Source organism: Delphinus delphis, chromosome 21 (genome assembly GCF_949987515.2).
Source record: "Delphinus delphis chromosome 21, mDelDel1.2, whole genome shotgun sequence".
NCBI lineage: Eukaryota > Metazoa > Chordata > Mammalia > Artiodactyla > Delphinidae > Delphinus > Delphinus delphis.
In genome coordinates, this window is record NC_082703.1 from 1,201,592 (window position 1) to 1,219,901 (window position 18,310).

Genomic DNA, 18,310 nt, shown 5'->3' on the forward strand with positions numbered 1-18,310 from the left:
ATCCTCCCTTCACCTCCCAGGCCTCAGTTTCCTGATTTGTAACACTAGAGCATTACACAAGATGATCTCAGAATTCCTCCAGGCTGTGACACGTTATAAAGTTTATAAGATTAAATGCTTACTGGGTTTTACCTTCAGCTGCACTTAGAAATTTATACTATGGTATCGTGTGAGACATGAGGGTCAGTGTGTTTCCAACACCTTCACTTGAACAGATCAGCAAAAAGTGCTACTGTCTGAAACAGTTTTACAGATACTTTCTGCTGATTATTATGTTGATATTCATTTTTATCCCATTCATTAGTTAATTCCAAAGTACTGTCTTAAAGGGCTATTTGGCTATTGTAAAAAATGATTAGGGAAAATCTAATTCTACAGTCTGTAAACTGTGCCTTTTTAAGGCATTCAAAAACCAGATTCCCACAGATTCCATTTCTCCAAGACTTACTTTGCCACCATTCTTTACTAGGTCGTCTATTTGGTGCAGGATATGAATTCATGTGTGATTTCATAAAAACAATACACTTTTCCCACTTTCCACCATGTTTAATATCTGTAATACAATCTGAGCTAAGATCACAAAGTAACTGTGGGTTTAAAAAAATAAAAATCAGATTTTAGCTTCAGCACATTATTTTCTCTTCTCAGAATTAATTATTTAGAAGCAAAGAAGAACAGAAGTGATGTTTAATCATACCTGAGAGACTGATCCAGTGTCATTCCTGTAAAATCAAAAAACTTCAAATATTCTTCCGCAACTAGTTTGCTAAATTCATTGCTATAAGAAAACAGAATAGACTTGGTTATTAAAATTGAAGCCATCAGAACACACACATACCCCTACAAGGATACACTCAGACACCATCCTTGGAATGGGACATACTTCTTGCCTAGGTGCTTTGCCACATCCGATCTTTTGAATCTGTCTAGTTGATAAAGACGTTTGGCCAACCTTTTGGCTGCTTCTACGTTGCTGCTGGTACCATTACTGAGACTTCCTGAGGTTTCCTTTTCCAGAATTTCAGTACTCCCCATTTCAGAATGAGCCTCTAGCAGTGTTGTTTTCATCCCAGCATTGCTGTGAGAATTGATAAAGAAGGAAACAAAAGAACAGAAAAGATTGTTCTTGTGTGGCAAAAAGGAAAGTAGCTGATGAAATTATCACAATATTGTAGAACAAATGAAAAAACTATTTTAAATGATAGCATCTTATGCTTAATTATTCATAAAAATATTTTCAGTTGCTATATTTTAACATACTAGAGAAGTGATTACTTAAACCTAGATGAGCAGTTCTCAAACCTTTTGGTCTCAGGACGTTTATATTCTTGAAAGTATAGAGAACTCCAAAGACCTCTATGTATGTAGGTTATATCTAGTGATATTCACTGCATGAGTAATTAAAACAGAAAATTTTTTTCATGAATATAAATAATACATTTTTATTAAAAAGAACTATATTTTCCAAAACAATAACATAATATTTAATGAGACAAGCAACAGTGATTTACATCTTTTACAAATTTCTTTAATGCCTGGCACACTAGAAGACAGCTGGATTCTCACAGCCATTTCTACATTCACTCAGTAATAATACATCATTTTGGTTGAAAGCATTAAGAAAATCTGGCCTCACAGAAATATTTAGTTAGAAAAATAGGGAGCATTTTAATATCCTTAATTGTGGATATTCTTTTTTCATATGATGATGCCAAAATAAAACAAGTGGTAGTCTCTTAAAAGTCAGCTGCAATATAGAATCTAAACTTGTATCAATGAACTTTTTGTACTCATATTAAAAACGTCTCACATGGGCTTCCCTGGTGGCACAGCGGTTGAGAGTCTGCCTGCCAATGCAGGGGACACGGGTTCGAGCCCTGGTCTGGGAGGATCCCACATGCTGCAGAGCAACTGGGCCCGTGAGCCACAGCTACTGACCCTGCACATCTGGAGCTTGTGTTCCACAACAAGAGAGGCCGCGACAGTGAGAGGCCCGCGCACCGCGATGAAGAGTGGTCCCCACTCGCCGCAACTAGAGAGAGCCTGCGTGCAGCAATGAAGACCCACCACAGCCAAAAATAAATAAATAAATAAATTAATTAATTAAAAAAAAAAAAGTCTCACACTTTGAATGCATCTTACCCAGGCATGATTCTGCCACATGAACTGGTCACTTGCAAAATATCTGTTGACACATTTTATTATTTTAAAAAATAACATTTATTAATGTCACCACTAATATCCTCAGAAAAGTCTTTAAGTACTGGGAAGCTGCCAAACTTTTGGTGGTAGATACAAGTTTTCCAAAATTCTAATTTTGATTGAAACTTAAGTATTACCATTGGCAACAAAAATTGATGGTTGTTTTCCTTAAAGTAATTAAGTAACTCTATTTTCAAGAAAATGTTTGCCAAAACCACAGTTTGTCAGACTTTGAAGGAAAATGGCATTTCCATGAAAAAAAGCAACTAGTTTATAGCTCACAACTCAAACTACATGAGTGCTGTTCCTAGACAGCGCTTCATGCATATTTTCCATTTCATTGCATGTGAAATTAAAAAGGCAGGTACCCAAGTGTTGAAAAGCAATTAATTGGTACTGCTTTATCAAGAACATCTTTAGGTGAAACTGCCCTTTATTTTTATTTTGAATGCATGGCAATGAAGAATGTAACAACTAGAACAGTTTGGTGCTACTACCTTGATTTGTGCTAAGGCCCCCACCATTGCTTTTGTACCATCAGTGTGTATCAACACAGTGAAAAAGGAAAACAATGCTGCACTGTTATTAAAAAAATAATTTTGACCTCACAAACCCATTGAAAGGGTCTCAGGAAGCCGCACAACCACACTGTGAGAACCTCTGCTCTAGCCAGGTGCTGCAGCATGCATCTGTAACACTAAAACCAATAACACTGTGATTTCCAGACCTTCCTTTGGACTTCTAACAGAACAAAGCTATGTTCATGGTAAACTACTTGTGCTTAAGTAGTCTTCCAACACACTTACTGTAGACTGTAAAGCAGACATAGAATTTTTCTGCAATGAACCAGAGAGTAAATATTTCAGACTTGCAGGCCACATAAGGACCCTGGTCACACATGCTTCTTTGTTTTTGTTGTTTTTTCACAACCATTAAAAATGTAAAAGCCATTCCAGGCTACACTGAATCCTAGTCTGCAGGCCCTTGCCCTATCCCATAGCTCTTTAACTTGGCCTGAATTGTAAGTAGAGAACAATTTATTGTCTAAACGAGGACACTCTGAAAAGGAAACAGGGATGATAAAATCATTAAATATGTAGTTATAATTGTTACAAGGTAAAAAAAAAAAAAGCATTACCAATAAAAAAAATAGTTGTAAACTTATAAAAATCATTACAGCAAAGTGAAGACATTTTTAAACAGAACTGCTTAATCTCTATTTTGTCACTTGTTCTACCTAACTTACAATTTCCCATTTCCCACTGATCCACCAACTAAGTGGTAGCCTGGCAGCTTCACTATCACTCAGTGCAGCTGGGCTACTGCACAACCAGCTGGTGCACCAAGGAGCGCCTGGGGGCTGCAGAGTCCCCGGAGTCCCCAACCACTGCCAGACTCTAGCAGCCCCTCTCCAAGCTCACTTATCAGCAAGCACTGCACAAGCTATCTCTGAAAGGAGCTTTAAGGGGAGGGAAAAGGGAGAGAGAGTATCCCACATAGTCTTTTAGACTCAACTATGTGAAATTTCTGTTCAATGCACATGTCAACTCACGCATTCCAGATGAGACTGTGGAGAAGCGGGAAGTACAAAGTGGAGGGTTACAAACCCATGCTGACTTATTCTACTGCAACTATTAATGATAATACTTCATTTTTTTAAAGTCAAAGTCAAATGCTAAACCATAGTCAACACCAAGACAACAGACACAAACCGGAACTGACGCAGGCAAACGAAGATGTTTGGTAACCCTCCCTAAGCAATCAGCCACCTTAAACAATTTTCCAAAAGAAATACCCACCAATTAAAATAAATTGCTTCATTATGATGAATTCTTCACGTAAATACATTTAAATTTTTTTCATCTTAAACTTTACTTTATAAAGTTCACATTACCAGCCAGTTTTGTGAAATTTACGCTATCAGAAAACTGAATATTTAATTTTTATATACAGCAAACCTGTAAGTAAATTCATAGAGGACAGTTCTTTTAAAGGTCAGCTCACACTTTTGTGTTTTCCTAAATAAGTGGTGAAAATGTAAAATATTTACTCTAAGAACTAGTTGAGTTACAGTCAAGTAGTTTTTATAATTATGAAAAGAAAATCCCTGGAGTTGTGCTCCCGCGCATTCTCTTACTCTGCATATTAGCTATTGTGTAGAAAAAACAATGTCAAAGAAAGGATTTTCTTCTCAATTAAACTGCTACTTAGCATTGTTCACTTCTCAGGGCAAATTCACGGCATGTATTTAATCACTCCATAAAAAAAAGTAATTGTACCACATACATAGTACTGCAAAGATGTTGTCCAAATACAACAGACTTACCCTAACGACATTGTATTTTTTAAATGCGGTATTGATTCCTATTCCTTATGTTTCTCATTCCGCATGTTTGCTGCCTCTTTCTCCTATCCTGCCCAATCTATTTCACCTCATTTTCCTCACATTCACCAGAAGGAGGTAATTTAAAAATGTGTATGGATCAGACTTCTCTGGATCGTCTTGAGAAAACCTTCAGTAAAAAGGAAAATAAGGAATAAAATGAAGATAAATACTTCCATTCCTAGATGGCTTCATTCTGCCCCATTCACAATTTATGAAAGAACATGAACAAGAACAGAGATTGCCCCTTTTAAGTCAGAAAGCCTGGCGGTATGATGGCAATACCAACTCACCAGCAGTACGACAGACACCAAGAACCCATATCTTGGAGCAAAGGGTGCGCCTGGGCCATGCTTCCTCTCACAAGCCCCTTCCCAGGACTCTTCATCCCCCATCTCCACTGTCTGCTGGTCCACTAGGGCTTCCAAGGACCTGGCTCCCTGTGAGGTCATTTGACTATGACCTCACACTCTCGCAAGTGTTTACTCTTGGGGTTTCTGTATGTTTTTACAGTACTAATAAAAACAGAAGCCAGAACACAGGGTCCACTGTATACCAAGATCATACACAACAATGGCAGCCCTGCCTTGTTCACACTTGATAAAGCAAACTGGATGACCCCTCTCAGCAGGAGGGACACCCCCGTTTTGTTTCCTGGAATACACAAGACATTGTCCATCTAGTCTGCTGAGTGTTAGATGCTTCCAATAGTTTGAATTTTCCCTTCTTTTCTACAGTTCCGCTTTTCTTCTTGATCAAGTAACTTAAATCTCCTAAGGTGAAATCCTTACCAGTCACTTAAATATAGAAGAGACTTCCCAAAAGCTTCTCCCTGTGATATATATAAATGCTTCACTAAGGCCTATACCTCACACCTCCAAACATATGTGGTTACACTCTATCATCAATATCATCAAAAGAAGGATCAGATCACTGAGTCTGACCACCAAGTCTTTTCATAACCTTTTTATCATACTGATTACTGCGTTTTCCAAAAAAAATTAATAGGATACCCAGCTAAATCAGAATTTCAAATAAACAAAAAACAGTTTTTAGTGAAAGTATGTCTCAAAAATTGCATGGGGCATACTGACACTAAAAAAATTATTCACTATTTATCTAAAATTCAAATTTAACTGGGCATCCTGACTTTATCTGGTAACCCTATCTCCCGAATGCTTGTTCTCGATCAGACTCCTTCTGGGTTTGTTTCAACTTGCTTCTGTGATTTAATTTTTATTCCTACTATTTTTCTATTGTCTTATCAAGATCTTCTCTCAATTGACTACGATCTGCTGATTCTTCCCTAATGTCCTTCAAATACAAAAGGAAAACCCTCTTTTCTCTGTATTTTCACCCTTCCTTCCCAGCCTGCATACTGCCACCATGGATGTGATAAAACGTCTCCTTCACAAATATCCTACACAAGGTAAAAGCCCATGCTCTGCCGCATGTCGTTAAGGCCCTTCACAAGCCAACCCCAACTGCCCGTTTAGACTGGTCACCTCCATCGTCTTCATGCTTGGGCTGCACAGAGATGTAAGCTGTGCTCTTACACCGCTTTCCCACGTCCTTCCCTTTGCAGCTCCTGTCACCCCCACCCTAAAATCCTGGGGTTCCCAAAAATTCTGCAAACTCAATGATCCTACAAGAACCCAAGTGAAATAACAGCTTTTCTAAGACTCGTACTCCAACCCCCCCGGCTGCATTCTCAGAGCACCTGGATATTACAGCTCTGCTTTTTTAAAGTCCCACCTCTCTCACCTACCACTATCTTAAACTTCACTTTGTATCCACATCAGAAGAGTAGGCTGAGGTTATTCAACAACCATCTGTTGAAAGAACGCAGAACTGAGCAAGCAGCTGTTTCCACTTCCTTTGAGGTCTTCTGCGTTCTGCCAGCAATGACATGGGGCACTAACTTTCTAGTTCAGTATAACCGATCCTGAAAAGTTCTAAGGAGACTGACATCAGCAGAGGGTACCAGATACACTGTCTTAGTTCATATTTTCTTTGAATTTAAATTTTTTAAATGTCTTTAAATTTTTATTTAATTGTGGTAATAAAACTAGGATAAAAAAATAAACTAGGCTAAGGTGCATGCCCTGCATTTAGAAAACAACCACAGTCACCTAGTTCAATTTCATACATAAGCTAGTCAGAGGCAAGTCAGAAGAATCCCAAAGAGGGCGAGGAAACAACTCCAGTCACAAGTGGAATAAAAGGACTGGAAGGGAGCACTATGACCCGGCTGCCATTCTGCAAGCTGAGGATGCAGTCACAGAGGCCTGAAACCAGCAGACCCAGGGAAGCCAGAATGAAGTCAGTCAAGAAGAGCTCTAAGTACAACACCGTAAGTGAGATGCACTTAAAACCCAGAAGCATAAATCGCCTCTAAGAAAGGAAAGGAAATCTTCTTGGCCACCATTATCTATGGCCTTTATGTCTCAGGCAGAGTAGAGATAGCACCTAATCTAATCTTTTAAAAACATATTCCTTTTATCAAAACTTTTTAAAAATTATTTTATTTTTCATTGAAGCATAGTTGTATTAGTTTCAGGTGTATGACAAAGTGATTCAGTAATACACACGTATGTAACTATCCTTTTTCAGATTCTTTTCCCTTATAGGTTATTACAAAATATTGAGTATAGTTCCTTGTGCTATACAGTAGGTCCTTCTTGGTTAACTTTTTTATATATAGTAGTATGTATATGTTAACCCCAAACTCCTAATTTATCCCTCTCCACCTCTTCCCCTTTGGTAACCCTGAGTTTGCTTTCTACGGCTGTGAGTCTATTTCTGTTTTGTATATTAAGTTCATTTGTACCACTTTTTTTTTAATATCCCACATATAAGCGATACCATACAATACTTGTCTTTGTTTGGCTTACTTTACTTAGTATGATAATCTCTAGGTCCATCCATGTTGGTGCAAATGGTATTATTTCATTCTTTCTTATGACTGAGTAATATTCCATTGTTTATATAAACCACATCTTCTTTATCCACTGCTCTGTGGATGGGCATTTAGGTTGCTTCCATGTCTTGGCTATTGTAAACAGTGCTGCAATGAACACTGGGGTGCACGTGGCTTTTTGAATTATGGTTTTCTCTGGATATATGTCCCTGAGTGGGACTGCAGGATATGGTAGTTCTATTTATAGTTTTTTAAGGAACCTCCATACTGTTCTCCATAGTGGCTGTACCAATTTACACTCCCACCAACAATGTAAGAGGGTTCCTTTCTCTCCACACCCTCTTCAGCATTATTTGTAGACTTTTTGATGATGGCCATTCTGATCAGTGTGGAGTGATACATCATTGCAGTTTTGATTTGCATTTCTCTAATAATTAGCAATGTTGAGCACCTTTTTATGTGCCTCTGGGCCATCTGTATGTCTTCTTGGGAGAAACGTCTATTTAGATCTTCTGCCCATTTTTGTATTGGGTTGTTGGTTTTTTGATATTGAGCTGCATGAGCTGCTTGTATATTCTGGAGATTAAGCCCTTGTTGGTCACATTGTTTGCAAATATTTTCTCCCATTCCATAGGTTGTTTTTTTGTTTTGTTTATGGTTTCCTTTGCTGTGCAAAAGCTTCTAAGTTTAATTAGGTCCCATTTGTTTACTTTTGTTTTTATTTCCGTTACTCTAGGAGATGGATCCAAAAAGATATATTGCTGCAATTTACGTCAAAGAGTGTTCTGTGTACTTTTTCCACTAGGAGTTTTATAGCATCAAGTCTTACATTTAGATCTTTAATCCATTTTGAGTCTATCGTTGTATATGGTGTTAGAAAGTGTTCTAATTTCCTTCTTTTACATGTAGCTGTCCAGTTTTCCCAGTACCACTTATTGAAGAGACTGTCTTTTCTCCGTTGTATATTCTTGCCTCCTTTGTCATAGATTAATTGACCATAGATGTGTGGGTTTATTTCTGAGCTCTCTAATCTGTTCCATTGATCTATGTTTCTGTTTTTGTGCCAGTACCATACTGTCTTGATTACTATGTAGTATAGTCTGAAGTCAGAGACCCTGATTCTTCCACCTCTTTTTTTCTTTCTCAAGATTGCTTTGGTTATTTGAGGTCTTTTGTGTTTCCATACAAATTTTTAAATTTTTTGCTCTAGTTCTGTGAAAAATGCCATTGGTAATTTGTAGGGATTGCACTGAATCTTTAGATTGCCTTGGGTAATATAGTCATTTTGACAATATTGATTCTTCCGATCCAAGAACACAGTATATCTTTCCATCTGTTTGTATCATCTTTGATTTCTTTCATCAGTGTCTTATAGTTTTCAGAGTACAGGTCTTTTTCCTCCTTAGGTAGGTTTATTCCTAGGTATTTTATTCTTTTTGATGCAAAGGTAAATGGGATTGTTTCCTTAATTTCTCTTTCTGATTTTTCATTGTTAATGTCTAGAAATGCAACAGGTTTCTGTGTATTAATTTTGTATCCTGCAACTTTACCGAATTCATTGATGAGCTCTAGCAGTTTTCTACACCTAATCTTGAGGGAAACGTAAATGAGGTTATTCAGAACAGCTACAGCACCTCCAGTGGTGCCATTTACCTAATAGTATCTAATACTGGTTAAGCCTGGGAGTAGTGCTTTCTAGAGATTGTCTCAGGCAGAGTGTTGGCCTGACACAGGCCTCAGCACTCTTCTTACCTCAGGAAGAAGAAGGAATGTATACCAGGGGGAGGGGGAGGGAGGGAGGGGGAGGGAGAGAGGGGGTGGGAGAGGAGGGAGAGGGAGGGGGTGAGAGGGATAAGAAGAGAGGAAGGGAGCTAGAGAAAGAGAGAGCAGAGAGTGTGCAAGCATATGGGGAAAAACAGGAGACAGAGGAGAAAAACCCTGAGTTTGATTCAAAGACTTGAAGACATGATAAGTATAAAGTGCCCACAGTATACCCAGGCAGAGCTACCTGTGGGAACTCAGTACAGGCACAGCACTTGCCCACACACTGATGGGTGCCCTCACAGGGTGAGAGTCTATATGACCAAGGAACTCTGAAATGTGCCACCCTAAAAACATGTCTAGCAGAGTATTCATCTGAATAAAACTCCATTACAGTGAAAGAATTAGGAGGTCCCCTTAATTTATTAATGAGATTCTCCAGGCAAGCACTCAGTTTGCCAGTAAGGAACAACTATAAATTTAGAAGATGCTAAAAGCGAGTATCTGTTGAAAAGCTCCAGTTAGACTGCCAAGTTCAAACATGGGTTCCATCAGCCACCAGTTGTGGGTAAGTTCATTATTCTCCGTGAGCCTCAGTTTGTTCATCTACAGAATGGAAAGAACGAAGTGCTATGAAGATTAAATGAGAAGATCTGTGTAAATGCTTAGGGAAGAGTCTGGCACACAGTAAACAATAAATGTCAGCTGCCATCACCAGACCCATTTTCATCACTACACCACCCCTTGCACCACTAATATTACTACTTGGTTATTTGGATGATCAGGCGAGATCAGCATTTTATTAAATGTAAACTGCTATTAGTAATCATATACAAATGTTAGCTCTCAGTATGAATGAATACTTGATTTTTCTAAAGAAAACTGCCTCAAATGAACACATTTTTGATGTTTATATAGAATAGATTTCTCTAGATGGGACTGCATCTTACCTACAAATAATTTCAGGGCCCTTATAAGAGAACCATAAACAAAACCTTATAATCAAAACTCAGCACAGAGGCCAAAATTCAGTCTTTACCAATGATGAATTTTAGTAAGCATCACCTAGAAGGTCTGCCTCCTCAGGGAACCTTTCACCTCACTCAGTTTTCTCAGTCCTGCCTTCGGTGTTCCAGAAGAGGGCACCCGTGTGTGAGGCAGTGTACAGAGACCGACCAAGCTCACCAACGGAATGAGACAGGCTGAACGTGCCTTAGTAGCACTAATTTCCAGGAAACAATTGGACTCATCACCCTTCTACAGGTTCAGGCTCCTCTGGGCATGATCCAGAAGACGGGGGTTTTCACTTTTTTGCTTTTTGGGGTTGTTTTGTTTTTCTATACTAGGCTGCAGCTTTTCTGGGCCAGCTCTCAAATAAGCATGTAATACCTGCAATACTATCAACTTTAATACAACCACATTATAAAAATTTGAAATGAATCATTTGCAAAGCAACTATTTCTAAATACTGAGCGTGAAAACTAAGGAGAAAAAAATGATGCAAAAACATTTACATGTTCACTCTGCACAGAAGCTTCTTTGTGCAAAGTGGGATCAATGAATCCCAATTCCAGTGGGCAGGAAAGGAAGAGTGAATCATTTGCAGATAGACTAACTTGTTTTCCTGAGATACTCTTAAAATGTCATTGGAATTCTGAGTTTACAACTTCATGAGAAACAGCTTTTGGCTATGTTGCTTCACTGCCTTGATATGGCATTAAAAATTTCTGATAACACCATATCACTCTCCACCCTGACAAAAGAAAGTAAAGGGGCAACTGCATTCCACTCCCTTGTAAACTAATCAGTAGATGGTCTGAAGCTGATCATCTCCTTTAATAATGTGATTAAAATACACTGCACAGGGAGGCAGAGCCAAGATGGCAGCGTGGGAAGACACGGCGTTGGAGTCTCCCCACAACTAGGGCACCTGCCGGCCATTTGGGGGGACTGTGACAACCAAGGAGACGAGGGAACCCCCAAGTGAACCAGTAGGAGGTAGGGGGGACTGAGGGGGGGGAGAAGTGGAGGCCAGACAGGATCGGCACCCCTGAGGCTGGGAAGATCAGGAGAGGCAGGGGGGAGGGACCCTCCGGGAGGAGTGGGAGAGGAGTGGAGGGCGATCTTCTGGCCCAGTCGGGCCAGAGAGCCGGCTGAGCTCCCAGGCTGATCCCCTGGCCTCCAAAGCCCCTTCAGGCCGCATGGGTCCCTGGGGGCACAGGAGGGAGGCTGGGGAGATCAGAAGAGGCAGGCGGGAGGAACCATCCAGGAGAGGAGGAGCAGGAGAGGAGGGCGTTTGCCCCCCCGACTCGAGCCCAGGAGGCCTGCTGGGCTCCCAGGTGGGGTCCCCTGCCCTCTGAGACCAGGGGTGGGGGGCATGCCTGGGCCCTTTCTGTTCCTTGAGCCTAAGCCCCACCCCCCACAGCCCCCAGGGCCTTTTCCAGCCCTGTGGGTCCTGAGCATAGGCCCCGCCCACCACCCAAACCTTGCCCTTGCTTAGGCACCACCCTACACAGCCAAGGCCTTTTCCCATTTTTTCTTCTTTTCCCTCCCCCTCTTTTTTACTATTGTGGTACTGATGTACCTTCCAGTTGTTGATTCATCTATATTTTTAATTTTATATTCTTTTCAATATATCTGTTAGTTTCCTAGTCTAATTTTATCTTCTACTTTGTTATTGTTCTCTCTTTTGCCACCCCACGCGGCTTGCGGGATCTTGGTTCATGAGCTGGGCCTGGGCCGAAGCTCCTGCAGTGGGAGCTCCAAGTCTGAACCACTGGAGTAACAGAGAACCTCAGACCGCAGGGAATATTCATCGGAGTGAGGTCTCCAGGAGATCCTCATCTTAGCACCCAGACCAAGTTCTACCAATAGCTTACAAACTCCAGCGTTGGAAGCCTCAGGCCAAGCAACCAGTAAGACAGGAATGCAATACCATTCATTAAAAAAAAAAAAAAAAAAAAAAGGAAAAAAAAATGAGATGGCAAAAAAATGTGTAACAGATGAAGGAGCAAGATAAAAACCTACAAGACCAAATAAATGAAGAGGAAATAGGCAATCTACCTGAAAAAGAATTCAGAGTGATGATAGTAAAAATGATCCAGAATCTCAGAAATAGAATGGAGGCACAGATTGAGAAAATACAAGAAATGTTTAACATTTTAGAAGAACTAAACAAAAAACAAACAGAGATGAACAACACAATAACTGAAGTGAAAACTACATTAGAAGGAATCAATAACAGAATAACTGAGGCAGAAGAAGAAATAAGTGAGCTGGAAGACAAAATGGTGGAAATAAGTGCCAAGGAGCAGAATAAAGAAAGAAGAATTGAAGACAACCTCAGAGACCCCTGGGACAACACTAAACACACCAACATTCGAATTATAGGGGTCCCAGAAGAAGAAGAGAAAAAGAAAGGGTCTGAGAAAATATTTGAAGAGATTATAGTCGAAAACTTCCCTAACACGGGAAAGGAAATAGTCACCCAAGTCCAGGAAGCACAGAGTCCCATACAGGATAAACCCTAGGAAAAACACACCAAGACACATATTAATCAAATTAACAAAATTCAAAGAAAAAACACTAAAAGCAGCAAGGGAAAAACAAAAAAATAACACACAAAGGAATCCCTATAAGGTCATCAGATGATTTTTCAGTGGAAACTCTGCAGGCCAGAAGGCAGCAGGATATACTTAAAGTGATGAAAGAGAAAAACCCACAACCAAGATTACTCTACCCAGCAAAGATCTCTTTCAGATTACACAGAGAAGTCAAAAGCTTTTCAGACAAGCAAAAGCTAAGAGAAATCAGCACCACCAAACCAGCTTTACAACAAATACTAAAGAAACTTCTCTAGGCGGGAAACATGAGAGAAGAAAAAGACCTGCAAAAACAAACCGAAAACAATTAAGAAAATGGTAATAGGAACCTGCATATCAATAACAACCTTGACCATAAATGGATTAAATGCCCCAATCAAAAGACACAGACTTGTTGAATGGATACAAAAACAAGACCCAAATATATGCTGTGTACAAGAGACCCACTTCAGACCTGAAAGTGACACATACAGACTGAAAGTGAAGGGATAGAAAAAGATATTCCATGCAAATGGAAATCAAAAGAAAGCTGGAGCAGCAATACTTGTATCAGATAAAATAGATTTTAAAATAAAGACTCTTACAAGACATAAGGAGGGACACTACATAATGATCAAATGATCAGTCCAAGAAGAAGATGTGACAATTAAAAATGTTTATGCACCCAACACAGGAGCACCTCAATACATAAGGCAAATGCTAACAACCATGAAAGGGGAAATCAACAGTAACACACTAATAGTAGGGGACTTTATCACCTCACTTACACCAATGGAAAAATCATCCAAACAGAAAATAAATAAGGAAACACAAGCTTTAAATGACACAATAGACCAGATAGATTTAATTGATATTTATAGAACATTCCACCCAAAAGTGGCAGAATACACTTTCTTCTCGAGTGCACATGGAACATTCTCCAGGATGGATCACATCTTGGGTCAAAAATCAAGACTCACTAAATTTAAGAAATTGAAATCATATCAAGCACCTTTTCTGACCACAACACTATGAGATTGGAAACCACTTACAGGAAAAAAACTGTAAAAAACACAAATACATGGAGGCTAAACAGTGCACTACTAAATAACCAAGGGATCACTGAAGAAATCAAAGAAGAAATTAAAAAATACAAAGAAACAAATGACAATGAAAACACAACCGAAAACCCATGGGACGCAGCAAAAAACAGTTCTAAGAGGGCAGTTTATAGCAATTCAATCTCACCTCAAGAAACAAGAAAAATCTCAAATAAACAATCTAACCCTATACTTAAAACAACAAGAGAAAGAAGAACAAAGAAAACCCAAAGTCAGTAGAAGGAAAGAAATCATAAAGATCAGAGTAGAAATGAATGAAATAGAAATGAAGAAAACAACAGCAAAGATCAATAAAACTAAAAGCTGGTTCTTTGAGAAGATAAGCAAAATTGATAAACCCTTAGCCAGACTGATCAAGAAAAAAAGGGAGGGGATGCAAATCAATAAAATTAGAAATGAAAAAGGAGAAATCACAACTGACACTGCAGAAATGCAAAGGATTATGAGATTACTACAAACAACTATATGGCAATAAAATGGGCAACCATGAAGAAATGGACAAATTCTTGGAAAGGTATAATTTTCCAATGCTGAACCTGGAAGAATTAGAAAATATAAACAGACCTATCATAAGTAATGAAATTCAAACTGTAATTAAAAGTCTTCCAACAAACAAAAGTCCAGGACCAGAGGGCTTCACAGGCGAATTCTATCAAACATTTACAGAAGAGTTAACCCCAATTCTTCTCAAACCCTTTCAAAAAACTGCAAAGGGAGAAACACTCCCAAATTCATTCTACAAAGCCACCATCACCCTGATACCAAAACCAGAAAAAGATATCACAAAAAAAGAAAATTATAGACCAATATCACTGATGAACATAGATGCAAAAATCCTCAACAAAACACTACAAACAGAATCCAACAGCACATTAAAGGGATCATACAGAATGATCAAGTGGGGTTTATCCCAGTGATACAAGGATTCTTCAATATAAGCAAATCAATCAATGTGATACACCACATTAACAAATTAAGGAGTAAAAATCATATGAGCATCTCAATAGATGCAGAAAAAGCTTTTGACAAAATTCAACACTCATTTATGACAAAAACTCTCCAGAAAATGGGCATAGAGGGAACTTATCTCAACATAATAAAGGCCATATATGACAAACCCACAGCAAGCGTCATATTCAATGGTGAAAAACTGAAAGCATTTCCACTAAGATCAGGAACAGGCCAAGGATGTCCACTCTTGCCACTCTTATTCAACATAGTTTTGGAAGTCCTAGCCACAGCAATCAAAGAAGAAAAAGAAATAAAAGGAATACAAATTGGAAAAGAAGTAAAACTGTCACTGTTTGCCGATGACATGATACTATACGTAGAAAATCCTAAACATGCCACCAGAAAACTACTAGAACTACTAAATGAATTCAGTAAGGTTGCAGGATACAAAATTAGTACACAGAAGTCTCTGGCATTGCTATACACCAACAATGAAAAATCAGAAAGAGAAATTAAGGAAACATTGCATTTACCACTGCAACAAAAAGAATAAAATACCTAGAAATAAACCTGCCTAAGGAGGCAAAAGACTTGTATTCAGAAAACTATAAAACACTAATGAAAGAAATCAAAGATGACATAAACAGATGGAGAAATATACCATGTTCTTGGACTGGAAGAATCAACATTGCGAAAATGACTATACAACCCAAAGCAATCTACAGATTCAATGCAATCTCTCTCAAACTACCAATGGCATTCTTCACAGAATCAGAACAAAAAGTTTTGCAATTTGTATGGAAACACAAAAGACCCCGAATTGCCAAAGCAATCTTGAGAAAAAAACGGAGTTGGAGGAATCAGGCTCCCCAACTTCAAACTATACCACAAAGCTACAGTAATCAAGACTGTATGGTACTGGCACAAAAAGAGAAACAGAGATCAATGGTACAGGATAGAATGCCCAGAGATAAACCCACAAACATATGGGCACCTAATTTACAACACAGGAGGCAAGAACACACAATGGAGAAAAGACAGCCTCTTCAATAAGTGGTGCTTGGAAAATGGACAGTTACATGTACAAGAATGAAATTAGAACACTCCCTAACACCATACACAAAAATAAACTCCAAATGGATTAAAGACCTAAATGTAAGACCAGACACTATAAAACTCTTAGAGGAAAACATAGGAAAAACATTCTTTGACACAAACCACAGCAAGATCTTTTTTCACCCACCTCCTAGAATAACAAAAATAAAAACAAAAATAAACAAATGGGACCTAATTAAACTTAAAAGCTTTTGCACAGCAAAGGAAACCATAAGCAAGACGAAAAGACAACTCTCAGAATGGGAGAAAATATTTGCAAACAAATCAACGGACAAAGGATTAATCTCCCAACTATACAAAGAGCTCATGGAGCTCAATATCCAAAAAAAAAACCAAACAACCCAATTAAAAAATGGGCAGAAAACCTAAATAGACATTTTACCAAAGGAGACATACAGATGGCCAAGAGGTACATGAAAAGTTGCTCAACTTCACTAATTATTAGAGAAATGCAAATCAAAACTACAATGAGGTATCACCTCACACCAGTCAGAATGGCATTATCAAAAAATCTAGAAACAATAAATGCTGGAAAGGGTGTGGTGAAAAGGGAACCCTCCTGCACTGCTGGTGGGAATGTAAATTGATACAGACACTATGGAGAACAGTATGGAGGTTTCTTAAAAAACCAAAAATAGAACTACCATACAACCCAGCAATCCCACTACTGGGCATATACCCTGAGAAAACCATAATTCAAAAAGAGACATGTATCACAGTGTTCACTGCAGCACTATTTACAATAGCCAGGATATGGAAGCAACCTAAGTGTCCATCGACAGATAAATGGATAAAGAAGATGTCGCACATATATACAATGGAATATTCCTCAGTCATGAAAAGAAACGAAATTGAGTTATTTGTAGTGAGGTGGATGCACCTACAGTCTGTCATACAGAGTGAAGTAAGTCAGAAAGAGATAAACAAATACCGTATGCTAGCACATATATATGGAATCTAAAAAAAAAAAAGAAAATGGTACTGATGATCTTAGCTGCAGGGCAGGAATAAAGAGGAGGACATAAAGAATGGACCTGAGGACATGGGGTGAGAGGGGGAAGGTGGGGCGAAGTGAGAGTAGCATCAACATATATACACTACCGAATGTTAGCTGGTGGGCAGCAGCAGCAATAGCACAGGGAGATCGGCTCGGTGCTTTGTGATGACCTAGAGGGATGGGATAGGGAAGGTGGGAGGGAGGCTCAAGAGGGAGGGGATATGGGGACATGTGTATGTATATGGCTGATTTGCTTTGTTGTGCAACAGAAACTAACACAGTATTGTGAAGCAATTATACTCCAATAAAGATCTATTAAAAAAAATACACTGCACACTCACACTCTTCAGGAAACAAAACAGTCTGAATTTAGACAACACACCCGTATTTCTACACAGAAAAACACTTGCTTATCCAGGCCAAGATATCACATCCCTTCCTGTCTCTCCAAATTCAAGTTATCTTATTTTACAATATTTTATTTAAAGGAAGGTATAATTTATTATTCATAAGTAAATAAATAAACCAATCAATCAATCAATCATCAACTCACCAAAAACCTCCCTCCTCTGAATGAGGCGGAAGAAAGGAGGTGCCACTTGGCCTCACAACACATGAAGAAGGACATTCTGTAAAAGGCTCTAACTGCCAGAGCCCAGCAATCTCCCTGCTGGGGTTCAGAAAGGACACTCTTATTGCTTAATTCAATACAACTATTATCAAGAAAGTTTAATACCCTTAGGCAGAATACTCACTATAGCACAGAATGAGATCAAGTCTACCTTCCAAAGAAAATTTATAGAAAGAAACATCAGATATTAAAAATTTTATTTTATTGAAGTATAGTTTATTTACAATGCTGTGTTAATTCCTCCTGTACAGCAAAGTGATTCAGTTACATATATATATACATTCTGTTTCATATTATTTTCCATTATGGTTTATCACGGGTTTTTAAAGTTAAAAAATTGTCTGGGCTAGCTCCTCTTTGCTTTTTCTCTCTGAAATTCCTACCAAATAAAAAGAGAGGAACAGACAGATAAATAATAGTCACATACAATTCCTATATAAGAAAACTAATGACAATGTCTGTTTTGGTGTAATGCTTATAACAACATTATTCCTTAGAGATTCACATTTTAATCTATCATTTTAAAAGTCATTCAAAAAGAATAAATTCCCAAACAGCCATCTGAAGACTCAATACACGCCTTATTATTACTGGTTAAATCCTAATTATCTAGTTTTTTTCTGGTTTCTTACAGGTTTTTTTTTGCA

At 38.6% G+C, this 18,310-nt stretch overlaps 1 protein-coding gene across 10 annotated transcripts in view; it reads right to left on the reverse strand.

The window, feature by feature from the left end:
- Positions 1-18,310, reverse strand: part of PSD3 (pleckstrin and Sec7 domain containing 3) — a 570,605-nt gene that overhangs the window by 305,581 nt on the left and 246,714 nt on the right. For all 10 annotated transcript variants that reach the window (XR_009517869.1, XM_060001190.1, XM_060001192.1 and 7 more), the window contains 2 exons: positions 884-1,078; positions 698-778 (listed from right to left, as the gene is read on the reverse strand). Coding sequence is in view for 9 of the 10 variants with exons in the window: in XM_060001190.1 (XP_059857173.1) it covers positions 698-778; positions 884-1,078 (276 nt within the window). In the remaining variant the exon portion in view is untranslated. The remainder of the gene's footprint in view (positions 1-697; positions 779-883; positions 1,079-18,310) is intronic.